The sequence below is a fragment of the Gekko japonicus genome, unplaced genomic scaffold (assembly GCF_001447785.1).
Source record: "Gekko japonicus isolate JY-2015 unplaced genomic scaffold, Gekko_japonicus_V1.1 scaffold1602, whole genome shotgun sequence".
Classification (NCBI taxonomy): Eukaryota; Metazoa; Chordata; class Lepidosauria; order Squamata; family Gekkonidae; genus Gekko; species Gekko japonicus.
The window spans coordinates 309,841-323,839 of NW_015172053.1; the positions used below are offsets into that span (position 1 = coordinate 309,841).

Sequence of the window (13,999 nt, forward strand, 5' to 3'; positions counted from 1 at the left end):
AATCATCCAGAAAAAGAAAAATATACTTGCTGAAATCACTTAAACTTGACCATAACTTTCTCTGGATTGCACCAAGACTTGACAGCAGTGTTCAAATCTGAAAGTTTTGCCACGCAGGCAGAACTCTGAGCAATTCACTTCAAAGCCACGAAGTGTGCAGTACACACAGCCATTCTCAATCACTGAAGAAAATGTAACAACTCCTTTTTGTAGAAAGCATGGCGTGTGTCTTGAAACCCTGCAGCACTCTGGACTACAGTCCAACCATGTGAATATGGCACAGCTTAGTACACGTAACATTATACAATGTGACATTTGTTTTCCACTGAGGCAATCTGCTTGAACTTTCTACACAAAAACACAGTTTTGAGGCAAGACCCACACCTTTCACAGTGCACTCCAGTATATCCTTCTCTGCAGACGCACTGCATTTCTCCACCATTTTCCACACAGCCAACAGCAAAGCTATGAGAAAGAACAATGTCATATTCATGAGATGGAACTTAGGAACTGTTTGTTTATTATGTAGAATTCTTAATTTTTCTAAAAATAAAGATCTAAAGCCACATTTAATATGGCTTCCAGATTATATACCATGTAAAATTAAAAAATATAAATTGCTGCCAGAATATCAAGGTTGTCAACCAATGTTCCCTCTAAGCTGAGTTAGTGTGAGCTAGCTCACGGTTTTTTAGCCTCCAGCTCACACATTTTTGTCTTTGCTCAGGAAGGATGGCTCCAGAGCAAACTAACTTATGCAGTAGCCAAATTGCTTGCTCACCACTTTAATGCCAGTAGCTCGCAAAGTAGAGTTTTTGCTCATAAGTCCCCACAGCTTAGAGGGAACACTGTTGTCAACCTCCATGTGGTAGCTGATCTCCAGGCTACTGAGATCAGTTCCCTGGGGAGAAAATGGCTGCTTAGGAAGATGGACTGTCTGCGATTACACCCTGCTGAGGACCCTCCCCTCCCTAAACTAGGCTCCACCCAACAAAATATCCAGGGATTTTTCAACCCAGAGCTGGGTATCATCTTTTTTCCTGTGTACTGAATGCACTCCTAATCCTCCAGCAGGCATTTCATCCTTGAAAACAAAGCAAACTTGTCAATAAGAAAAAGACGCCAACTGATTTCTGAGCAAGTAGAAACATCTACTGCTCTTCCTGGCATGTCTAGCCCAAATGCATTTAAGCAGAGGTTCCACAGTTGTATTCAGTGCTGAATAACGCTGTTACACCCTTCCTGTAAATAATATTCATTATTTATTTTGGGCTCATGTAATAAAGTAGTTTATGCCAGTGACATTCACTGCTGCAGCACCTTACATTTATTTCAAGAGCATGTGACACCTGTTTCGTTCCCTCGGTCCCACCACACTCATCAAGCACAGTGCAGGCACAAAAAGGCTCTGTACCGGAGGAATTGGTCATTTCCTCTTTCACAGTTTGTTGCTTACATCTCATCTATATAATCTTGGACAAACTGTGTAGCTTCAAGAAAATCAGATGGTTGGAGTCTTCCCTGATTCCGTCCCATTCCTTATGTTCAGGATTAAATTAAAAGGATTGTGTGTATTATGTATCATCAAGTTGCTCCCAATTTAGAGCAACCTTATGCATTAAGTGTTCTAATTTGAGAAAGCATACTTAGTATGAAGAGATACACAGCATCTCAAAAGATAAAATTATTAAAAAGAATAAGAATTTGCAATAGGTTTGGATACCCTTGCTTTCTTGAATATAATTCTTCTTCAAAATAGAACGTATACCTCAACCAGTTTTGTAATGAATAACATATGCAAACGAACAGTTGATTGTTACCTTTTATTCATAGATCAGTTTTAGATCATAGGATTCAAACCAAAGGTAGCCACCATCATTATCCTTATCATCCTTTATAGACATTTTAAAGGAAAGAAGGCTCCCCATCCTATCCCAAAGTATGCTAAGTACATTCATAGTGACTTAGACGTACAGGTGCGTCTTGTGAAAACCACAGTAGAATCAAAAGTAGAGAAGCAGTAATGGGGAAAAAATATGCTTGGGACATCGAAGTTAGGGTCTTAAGCTCATTTAAAACAAACAAACTAAGCACTAAAATGGAAACAACACTTAGTGAACAGAGCTCTTTTCATTAAAATAACAGCTTGAAAATTCTGAGCCAAGCACAATAAAAACAATATGTCCTACGCAAACCAACAGTACCTGTTTGAATAAGGACAGTGACATTCCCTGCACGTTCCTTGACTGGCATCTCCAAAGTAACCTTCTTTACAATGTTCACATTTCTCCCCCACGGTATTACGTTGGCAGTTCTTTTAAAAAAATACATAGATATACGTATAAACCAGAAAATTAACAGCAACTCAATTTCTCAGTTTCATCATTATTAGGAAGAGAACACTACAGTTTATCTCCCTCAAGGCTTCAAACCAATTCATTCACACTACTACTACTACCATCACCTTAATAACAATAAAAGCCTGGTGCCTGGTTTATTATTGACAGCCTGCGCTCGCTGACCATTTTTGAGAAAGACCATCAAGCTGAATACCAAGTTAATTTACAGAATGTATAACGCCATCTATATGACATCATAACATAATCGCTAGCACTTTACTATCAATGCAATATTGTTTTAATGAACTTTCTTAAATGTCTATGATATTTATTGTTATTCTGCTTTTATTGCGTAAGCTGCCCTGAGCCTGCCTTGGCGGGGAGGGCAGGGTATAAATTTGAAGAAATAAATAAAATAAATAAATAAATTATAGCAATGCAAAATGTAGCAAATAAATTGTACTTGATGAAAGGGAAATTGGTACAGATAGTTCTACCCAGTTGGCATCAGAGACGTTAGAATATTAGATGCACATACAGAATTAAAGCTGTATTTGGTGGTGGAAAGTGTCATCAAGTTGCAGCTGAGCTATGGCAACTCCACAGGGTTTTCAAGGCAAGAGACGTTCAAAGGTGGCTTACCAATTGCCATTGCCTGCCTTTGTGTAGCAACCATGGATTTCCTTGGTGTTCTCCCATCGAAGTACTAACCAGGGCTGACCCTGCTTAGCAGCTGAGATCTGATGAGGTCAAGCCTACCAGGGGCATCCATGCCAGGGCAAAATATGATGCCGAAAATAAAAATATGAAACTAACAGTGCAATTCTAAACTAAGATCCACGCTTCTAATTCTGCTAACTTCAATAGACATAGAAAGGTATGATTCTCCTTAGGACTGCACTGTCACTTTAAGCTTGGATGGTTAGTGATGCCAAACAATTAAAGTTTTACAAAACTCTCCCTCCTGATCTTCCTGCAGCTGTTTTCTCTTGTCATGGCCTGTCTGTCTCTCCAATCAAATATGCCTTATGATTCATATAGCTCATGGAACATGCTGATTTGGCTTATGACTCCTTCATTAAACTCAAAGGGGTTTGTCAAAACCAAAAGTTAAGGTAAGTACTGCAGCATGTAAAAAGACGAGGAAACGAGAGAGGGAATCAACCATGTAATGAATTTGGCAGTCTATGCATTTACACTAGGGGAAAAAAGAAACTTTTAAAAGATCCGAGGAAAAAATTTTAAGAGCAAAATGATGAGATAAAAGCACTGAAACATAATAAACCAGGATTATGATTTCTCAAAGCCTGCTGCTGATGCAAGCCCTTTTGCCTTGAAGGGTACTGATAGCTGTGCGTCATGACAGAGCAGCACATTACCCTCTTTTAGGGATGCTGCCACAGTTAGCTGCGGTCAGGGGGAAATATGCCTGACTGATCTTTTTCAGCTATGTCTGCATTACAGCTGTCCATTTCCAGTGCACATAACCACATTCCTCTTATGTTGGGCAGAACCACATATTATTAGAGACATGGATCTGCTGCTGCTACTCTGTGCCTCTTCCCCGTCTACCTGGGAATGAGATTTGTCTTTTACAGTGCATGATGGGACAGCATTGTACTGTTTGCTCCCCGCACTCAACCTCCAACAGCCAGTTTTTTTGGAGGCAGGGAGAGACTACACTGTGAAATGACACATTGTGATAAAGCATGCCTCATTAAGAAGACAGAAATGAGTGGTGGCAGCTCTGTGTCTCTTGTAACATGTAGTTCTATAATAATTTGTAAAGCAAAAAGATAATGTAAACCTAGCTTTACTTGAGGTGCCATACCATCATACACAGCCACATTCATGGCAAGCATTGTGTAAGCTAAATGTAGCCCAAACCAAATTATCCAAAGAGAATAAACTCCAAAAGCTATATTTTTAAAAGATCATACCCCATTTTTAACCGATAGCACCCAAAAATAAAGATTAAATACAGGCAGAAGTTGCAATCATTGTGCACATCATTCAAGTTAAGTAATTTGTTGTAAGGCTTTGCTGTACTGACTCACTTGCCCCTCTGCCATCCTGGATGAGTTTGGGCCAGCCTCCCTGCCAGCCTCAGAATGGGAAGGAGAAGGGGGTTCAAGCACCCTGGTCCTCTTTCTTCAACCTGAGTGAGCTCACATTTGCTCTCACTGTATGCCCCACCCCAGTTTCTCCCTCAGTCCTAGATTGGAAGCCTCTCTTACGTACCACCCTTGGCCCCAATCAGGGTTCACCCCTGCCTCTTCCTGGAGGGTGGGTACCCACTCTCAGGGCTGCCTGTCCTTTCCCTCTTGGGCTTTAAAGGTATCAGGCCCTACTCCCTTCTCCAGCTTCTTCTTACTCTGGCTCTTCCTGACCACTGGCCTTTGCCCCTGCAGGCCAACGCCAGGCTGTCCATGTCTCCCATCCTCCTTTCTAATCACAGTGGGGCCCCTGCTTGGTTGGGGCCCGCTCCTGCCTACCCTACCAGGCTGGTCACTGTCCCTGGGTTCCCCACTGCCTTCCATTCTGGGCAAGGGTCTCCTGGGCATTCGGTTTGCCCAGTGGGAAGGGGGCTATGCTGGGGATGGGAGCCTGCCCAGATATTTGTACTTTTTGAAATTTTCTGAACAACCTTTATGACGTTTTACGGGCTCTACTATAGTCTTACACATATGTCTAACAATTTGATCCAACTCATAATACTTACTTATAGTCCACATTTGGACAACATACCAAGCCTGCATAAAGTGAAAAACAGGTGTCCCCCTTAATTTACCCACCCAGATTGTGCTCCCATCTTCTATGCCAAAGGGGGTCCATGTAGTGGTGTAACATCTAATTTGGCTGAGTCCAATGAGCAGAGGCACTGAAAATGTAGGATTTAAGCTACATGTATGGGAACATATGCACCATCTGAACATATACCACCATATGGCTGCCTACTGGGGTGAGAGAGGCAGACCCAGTATTGTGGATGGCTGAGTGGGAATGCAAGCTGTGCCCTCCCACCTCCTGCGCTTCCCTGGGCACAGAGCTGACATATTATCCAAGCTGGACCATGGTTTTATCCATTTAAAAATATGGTAGCAAACTTGATATGGAAATAGTTGTGTAAGTATTGTGTCGATAATATCTAAGTACTGATCATACTGGAGTGAGTAAAAAAAACACAACCCTTTGTAAAAAATCCAAACAGCTTAAACATCTACATGATGCTTTTTCTTTGGTTGTTTCACTGTTGCTACTGTTAGGAAGCCAAATCCTCCCATTTACAGACCCATATGTGCTGTTACATACCTAAGAAGGTCTTGCACACATAAGCTTCCCTAATAAGTGAAGGAACAACTCTGGGTATTGCACGAACAGAATCTCTCTTCTAGAATGAATAACTTATAGAGTGAGCAGCTGGGTACAAACAAAAGGCCCAAGAGGTATATCAGAGATTTTAACAAATGAATAATTTAAGAACAGCTATACATTTCAGTAAAGATTGTCATTTTTACTTACAATACAAGTTCCAGAGCCATCCTGGCATGTGTTTGCGTTTCCATTACAATTGCAAGGAACACACCGTCCTGCAAATAAGCCTTTGCTCTCGTGATAAAATCCAGGGCTGCACTCCTAACCACATGAATGGGAGGAAAAAGTTAAACAATTGTGTGCTGATAACTTTAGAGAACTTCTTCTAACACAGAAAAATCTAACTGCTGAGCATTAACATATGACAAGATAGCTGCTTCCTAATACCTTCCTAAGCATTTGAAAAGTAGTTGCACTGGCACTACAAAATCCACCCATCACATTCTATCCAAAATTTAACACAACAATATGAACTAGGGGTGTGTGTATAACAAGACTGCCAATCAGAAGATAGAGACAGATATACCTGGTTCAGGTTGGTACAGTGATTTCCTGGAACATCCAGGGGTGCTGTTGGCATAATGAATCCCTTCCCCCCAAACAATCCTTTTTGTTGTTGTTTATTCCTGTGCTTACCAGCAAAGCAGCACAAGCCTAACTTTTTCTTTGGTTCCACTGATTTCCTGGGCATGTCTCCTTTCCATCAGAGCCTTGCAAGAAAGGAGAACTGAGAACTCCCAGCCAATCACCTTTGGAGACAAGCTGCCCAGAGCTGCTATTTTCTCTCAATCATGCCTTTGTGGGGGAAGGAGCCCTTTTGTTCTTTGCAAATACTATGGTTGCAAAAATAGAGAGCTGGGGGCAGCTTGTTCAGGGGTCTGTAAACTTTGAACTCTTAGTTCAATTTTCTTGAAACATGGTGATTCTTTAAAGGTCAGGCAGCACTCACTCCACTGCAATTTTGGTGTCATTTGTTTGAAACTGAGAAACAACCATTCCGGCCTCCCTGAAAGTCCCCAAGAGCAAATAATAGCAGACTGACAGGAAGGGATGGGGAGGGAGTTCTGAGGAGGAGGTGATGTACTCAAATGAAAGCTAAGAATGCCTTTTGGGAACAATGGAAGCAGCCTGTCACCTGAAGGCCCACTGGATACAATGGTACCGAGGAATGGCAATTGACTTGCATGAGCTCCACTAGAATACATTATGGCACACAAAACCTGCTATGAAGATGCAGAAATGATTTAAGAAGCCTGCTCTGGGCCTGGAATTAGAGCCTCCAAGTGGAATGAGAATCCCTGGGCCCAGATAACCAGCTCAGGAACTGGAATGACTGCACCTAGATTGGACTGACAGCCCGTGGGGACCATGTATAAACTGCTCTGGGACAGCCCTCAGAGCACTGGTTCCAGCCCCAGAGGCCATAATTCCACTCTGGGCATTGTCATTCCCATCCCAGAGCATTTTATCTGAGCCCAGGGCAGTCATTCCACTCTAGAGACTGTCATGCCAGGCCCAGGAAATATTTCTCATAAAACATTCTGCATTTTCTTTGCATCTTTTGTGTGCTATTGTTTATTTTAATGGAGCCTATGCCCAGTCATTTGGCATTCCCAGGTCCCATTACATCCAATGGGCCGTCAAGCGGCAGGTTTCTCTCATTGTTCCAAATAGGCATTCTTGTCATTCGTTTTGGTACATTCCCAGACCAACAGAAAGGGATGGGGAGTCTGCAAAGGAAGCCACTTTATGAAAAGAAACAAATAGGCCACCACAAGGAAGGAAGGTAAATGCAGAGCTTTCAGTGGAAAGGTAAGATTTTTTTATTATCAGTCAGTCACTATAAGAGAAGGGAAATGCAAACCTTTTTTAAAATGCCATAACCGGCTGAAGTTCTCCTACTACCGCTGTTTTAGGAATCAGTGAGTGCACTGAGAAGTACCTACTTAGGAGGTCTGTAAAATTGACCCTTTTGGTCCAATTCACTTGAAACTGGGAGGGGGGTATCTTTAGATTAACTGTGTTGTGTGCAAATTTGATGGCATTACCTTTCTAAACAGCTGCCACAGACCCTCATATACATTCTGCATTGAAAACAATGGTCTCAGACTCTGAACCACATGAATTTGAGTCCCGAACCAGTAATGTTCTCACCATAAGTATGCAACCATGACAACCCTCCCCCCCGCAGCCCAGATCTAGAATTATAATGATTTTTTTTTCTTGACACACCATGATCTGAATTGTAGAAGGATTCTGAGGCTATGAATAATGCAGGGAAATTTGTATCTGATGAATAATATTTTGAGAGTACGACTCAGAAGAGTAAAGTCTTCATTATATTGTTTTGATTTGATGTTTTTAAATCCAGATTCAGATTTGTTAATTAGCATGTCCTAACATATATACTAAATGATGATTTTCAGAAGTACTTGTGGAATGATGTCACCGCTATATTAACTCATCCCGATTTCCTGACCCGAAGGTATATGAAGCCAAGCTTAGACAATGTGAGGCATTCTTTAATATGCAGTACAATCTGTACGTACAGACTTGCCCTAAACACAAGTAAAGCATGAAAAGAATGTTCATTAGCTAGAAGCCTTTGAAAAAGGGAATTGCTCTTTTTATGATCAGGAAAAAGGATTGTGACGAGCTGAAAAATAACAACAAAGAAACTAAAGAAACATAGCTGTTAAAAATGTGGTCCAGAATTAGACAAATGTGATGATGTAACAGTTGAGAAGGCTGGGAGAACCTAAACCACACCCTTTTACAATCTATGGGATCAGATACCATTCATTCTATGCTCCAATGATAAACAGGATCACTTTTACATCTCTTCTGCAGCATCTTTCAAGGCCATAGATTCATAGAGAGCTCTGCCTTGGCAGATTCAAAGGAAATAGTTAGAAATTTCTTTTTGGACCCCAAAATCTTTCCCCCAGAATAACTGAAGTGGGCCATGAGTATTTCCCTTTAACTTTATCATTTCAGAACTGCAGTGGGTCTTCCTTTATCTTATCCCTTTATCTTATCAGTCTCATTCTTCCTCATCATTCTCCTCCTCCTCCAAATAGTTGTAAGCAGACCTCAGCAACTAGCTGGATAAAATAACGGAATCCAGCGTCCTACAAGATCATATTGTGAGATTTCTAGTACTATTTTGGACTGGCATACTAAGCAGACAGACACCAAAGTGTATGACTCACATTATGCCATAGGGCCTGTTCACAGAATACAGTGCCCTTGGTTAAGGATCAGATACCCAAACTGAAATCTGATCCTTGGCTGAACAGTTTGTACTGTGTTGCGACTGCCCGTAGCACAATGTTGAGTTGGAAGCTTTGGATTCCTAACTGGTTAACAATTCAAAATGGCACTACAAGTCTGACAAGAGTTCAGGTGCTATTTCTGTAGTCTTTGCAATCTTAGTGGTCCACAGTATGCATATGCAGATCTTAGGAACCAGGTTTTTGGGGAGGGTTGCCCCAATTTGGGCATTAAGGGGAGGAAGACTGATTTTGTTGCATACTTTAGGGTTCCGTCAGAATCTTCTCCCCCTTCACGCCTGGCCCCATTGAGCAGATTTTATTAGCCCCTCAGATACATTGATTGCAGGTTTCTACTCCAGAATCCCATGCCTGTGTCCTCAGATTATCGATATTAGACCTTAATTTAATGGCATATACTAGGGGGGAAGTCCTTCCCAAATTAAAGACTAAATTTCAGTATCATATTCAGAGTGGGACTATAGTTGTCACGCATTCTACTTCTGCAGCATCCAAAAGCTTGACTTGGGTAGAATCTGGATGTTTTTTTTCTCGTAACTCCCCCTGCCTCTTTTCAGCTGCTTTTCTCTCACAAGATTTAAGACACATGTTTACCTTGCACATAAGCATTTAGATGCTGCAGCACAGAAAAGCAGTTTGGGAGGGAGATACAAAGCCTTACTTGCAGATTTATTACGTTCTTAAGTGACATATCCATTCATATGAATGAATTTCTGCAAGATCAGATTACTATTTAATTATGAAAACTGCTAGATGCAGATTTAACAGACTAGGTAGCAGATTTGTAGACTTTGGTAAAGCAAAATCCTAAATGCAACTGTTGCCATATGATTTTGACAATCACCAGGAGCAACTCATTACTTTGTTTGAATACATGAAAACCAGATGCTAGCCTTCTGTGCTATATTTGATGAACGAAGGATTGTGTACCTGAGACTAGTGAATGCAAAACAGATATGGAGTTCATGATGCTAAACTACTGGATTCAGTAAGCAGTGAGCTGTGTGTTTCCATAAGCCCTCTCGTTGCCATGGATTGGCCCACTTCCCAAATATATGTATCAAGCTAAACTCCTAATCTGTAAAACATGAACTGCATCAGTCTACCTCACAGAAGTGTCACAAAGACAAACACTATAAAGGCTATAAAACACTTTGCAAATTAGAAGTGCTACATGGATGGCAGTAATACAAATTTTAGAACTAAGGACTCCATTCACGAGGGGCTATTATCTTAGGGTGGCCACCTGCATGAATTTAAGGTTTGGATTATAACTGCAGAAATAAAACTACCGATGACCCAAATGGGTAGCCATGTTAGTCAGTCTGTAGCAGTAGAAAAGAGGAAGAGTCCTGTAGCACCTTAAAGGCTAACAAAATGTGTGGTGGGGTATGAGCTTTTGCGAGTCACTGCTCACTTCTTTAGAAACCGGTATCTGAAGAAGTGAGCAGTGACTCACGGAAGCTCATACCCCACCACACATTTTGTTAGTTTTTAAGGTGCTACTGGACTCTTGCTCTTTTCTACTGCTACTGATGACCCAATCCAACAAGCTACTGAAGGGAACTTTTTATAAACTAAAAGGAATGAAACAGTTTAAAGTAAGCTGCATTTTCTTCTGACCATCCAGTGAAATTAGCAAACAAAAATAACAAGAAGTTACTTCTAAAATTAAAGACAATTTCCCTAGACTGTCAAACTGCATTTCCCACTGATGTCTTGCAGGGCAATAAGATGTCCTGTAAAGATAATGATTTTATATTTAGGATCCCACACAGACATGCCAAGACTCAGCCAAGTCACCCATGTCTGTTTTGCCACATGCACAGCAAAATATTCATGCCCTGTCTGTTTAAGCATTGCCATGCTTTCATCCAAAAGTTCAGCGCAACAGAAAAAAACAAATAAGCTTGGCGTAACAGCACTAAGTTTCAGAAAGAGAATTCCCATTTGTTGAGAGGATAATGTAGCTCAATAGATAAAGAGATTTCCTTTTTGGTTGTTTTGGCCCCAAACACTGCATAAAGCACTTTTTTTGCATTTTTTATAAGGGAAGGAAGAAGAAAAAGAGAGCGAACACACATTACCTGTCTCGGTTTAAAATGCCAGTCATTTTGTTGCTGTAGCCCTTGGCCCTGAAGATAAGGAAACACTACCCGCTGTTGCATAGCATGTCCCATGCAATGCCTCAGGCCCATGCACAAAATTAGCCATCCTATAATACTTGGCCTCTGCATTCTGGCCGTCATTTTGCTTAGCTTTAGGCTGCACTGCTCACATGCAATCCTGCACAGCCCTTTTCTTATACTACCTCTTACTGTTTGGCTTCTGACTCAGATAAGCGAGTCTGTATGTGATATGCCCCTCCTTTAAACTCTATGCCTGAGTCAGGTTGTGCAACACATAACAGTTCCTGAGGTTAATGAACCTTTCTGTAATTCCTGCAAATGAACGCGCACCTGAATTAAGGTGTGGCAGGCATCCCCTTTTCTCTGCCTAACACAGTCAGACAGTACTAGATGATTAAAACTGTAAATCACTGGCTGAGTAATTCTGTAGAAACATGCAGGGTGTGGGAGCTACTGGCATGAGTAGTCGTATGGCTTCCTTTGGGCTACAGGTTTTTATAAGCCCGGAGGGGAAGCAAAACGGCACAAAATAGACATGTTAGAGGTAGTGAATGGGAACAGACCTGGGAAGTTTTTGTATGTATATTCAGCAAAAGCCTTGGCAGGCTAACCAACTGGATTCATCATATAGCAGACTGTGAATGTTGTTTTAAAATAACCACTGAAAATATTTTCAAATTGACATTCAACAAGGAGTATTTTAATGCAACTTGAGAAGAAAGCTGACAGACTTACATAGTAATCCTAAATATGTTTACATGAAAAAAAAACCAGATAGGAAATGACACCTAGAGGAAAGAGTCCTTTAATGATTATGTAGAAGGAGGAAGTTCAGCGAATTCAACTTTTCTCACTCCTGCATGACAAGCTATATTTGCAAAAATTCCATCTACCGTACTACGAAATTATTTTAAGTTCTCCTTTACCTTTGGTCCCTCTGAAGGTAACAGCCCAACAGAAATAAATGAACTAGCCCAAGGACATTTGGCCATCTGCACCACCTTTCCAAGTGGTAAGGAGAATTCTAGTACACAAGAGGTACAGATTTTAGCGAAACAGTATGGAAGAGTAAAGACTCTTTGGTACAGCAACACCTAGGCCGAACTGTGCCATGCACATATTTCAAGCAACTGTTTTTATGTTTCTGTTCCATTCACAGAAAATTCTTCTGTCAGCAACCATGTACAGGTGTAAGGTAAAATGAACAATGAAATGTTATCTACAGCCATCATCAGGATTGCCAGTTGCCTGGAGAAAAAATGTTGTCCCTTCAATAGAGGCTTAATGGTATGTTATTTACTAGGTGATGTTATCTGCCTCTGTGCCACGTAAACTTAACCACCCTAATATTCTTAGACTCAGAGCATGAATACTATTCTGCATCTCAGCAAAGCCAAGAGTCAACCACCAATTCCCAAATTCAAAAAGGTCTGAGCACAAACTTCTCCTCCCTCTTCTGTTCTTGAACAATTTTGACTAAGTCCAACAAGCAATATCTCATAAAGACATTTAGTATATACACATTCCTATGTTGAAAGTCCTTTAGCAGTGGATGGGTGAAATGGGGACTGAACAGCATGGCCATTACTAATGACTGTTAATTTAAAGTGGAAGGGACTCCCACACTAAATGGTAGTAGCACAGAAGAGGAGTTGGGCCGAGTCAGGGTCTAAAGTTACAATTGTGCAGAGTGCTCTTCTGAGATCAAGGAGGCTACAAACTAAGGTCCACTATGCAAGATCCATCATAAATGTATCTTTTCTGCATGTTTAAACCAATCTGTATGAACCATCAGTCTCCCATTGCTATAGCTAAATCAATAATGGTTATTATGAGTAATGTCTTATTAATGATACAGACAAAGAAAATCACCCACCTGACATGAATCACCAACATACTGAGGAGGGCAGGAACAGGTCTCTACATTATAGGCAATGTTGCCAGTTCCTGTCCCGCTGGCTTCTTCCAGTCCAACCTCACCCAATGTTAACCGCTGAGATTCTGTGAAATACAGCCCTCTGATGTGTAATCCATCCAGTCTAGACAGGATTGTCATCAGCTCTTCTCGAAATACCAGCTTATTGGTGTTTGCATGTCTGAAGTTTCCCTGGACAATAAAATACAATGAAAGTCTGCTCTGGGATAAATTACACATTCTGCACACACTCTCTTTCTCTCTTTAGGCATGTTGATTAAAAAAAGAAACTACCACTGTGCAGTACCAAGACAAGAGACTCAAAAGAGGGAAAGATTGGGTGCTGATGGCAGAGAGCCAGTGCAGCACAGAGGCCCGGGTTCAAATCCCTGCTCGATGTGGGCCTCAATGGATGCAATTGGGCTAGTCATTCTTTTTCAGCACAATTTACTCCACAGGGTTTTTGTTACAACAAAATGGAGGAAGGTAGAACTGTAAGTGCCACCCTGAGCTCCTTGGAAGGAGGATGAGAAAAAAATGGAATGAACGAAAGTAGAAGCAAAAGTTTTCATTTGTGATTCCTCTAAAAAGATATTCAGAAAGGAGGAAAGTGCTAAGTGATAGCTATCTTTTTTTAAATATAAGAATTGCACACGGTGAAAAACACGGGGCTTTGTTTTATGATGTTATTTTCCAATAATCATATTTTCAATTGACAACAAGGTCATGCTACACGATGAAAAGGCAAGCAAGAGATGGGGCTTTATTGAGGAAGGTCAGTCTCTGCTTCTTGGAATCCATATCTCCTGATACACTTTGCACCTTACAGGGATGGTGAAGCAGATGAAACGGACCAGAAGGTTCCATTGGACTCTAAATTTGTTAGACCAGAAGAATGTCTCTCTGTCTTTTGCCTGAGACCTGTCCTTTCCGGGTTCATCTGTGGAT

At 41.1% G+C, this 13,999-nt stretch overlaps 1 protein-coding gene across 1 annotated transcript in view; it reads right to left on the reverse strand.

The window, feature by feature from the left end:
- Positions 1-13,999, reverse strand: part of LAMA3 (laminin subunit alpha 3) — a 169,607-nt gene that overhangs the window by 51,188 nt on the left and 104,420 nt on the right. The window contains exons 38-41 of the mRNA XM_015420742.1: positions 13,013-13,243; positions 5,862-5,975; positions 2,205-2,314; positions 385-465 (exon numbers count right to left, since the gene is read on the reverse strand). Of these exons, the coding sequence (XP_015276228.1) occupies positions 385-465; positions 2,205-2,314; positions 5,862-5,975; positions 13,013-13,243 (536 nt within the window). The remainder of the gene's footprint in view (positions 1-384; positions 466-2,204; positions 2,315-5,861; positions 5,976-13,012; positions 13,244-13,999) is intronic.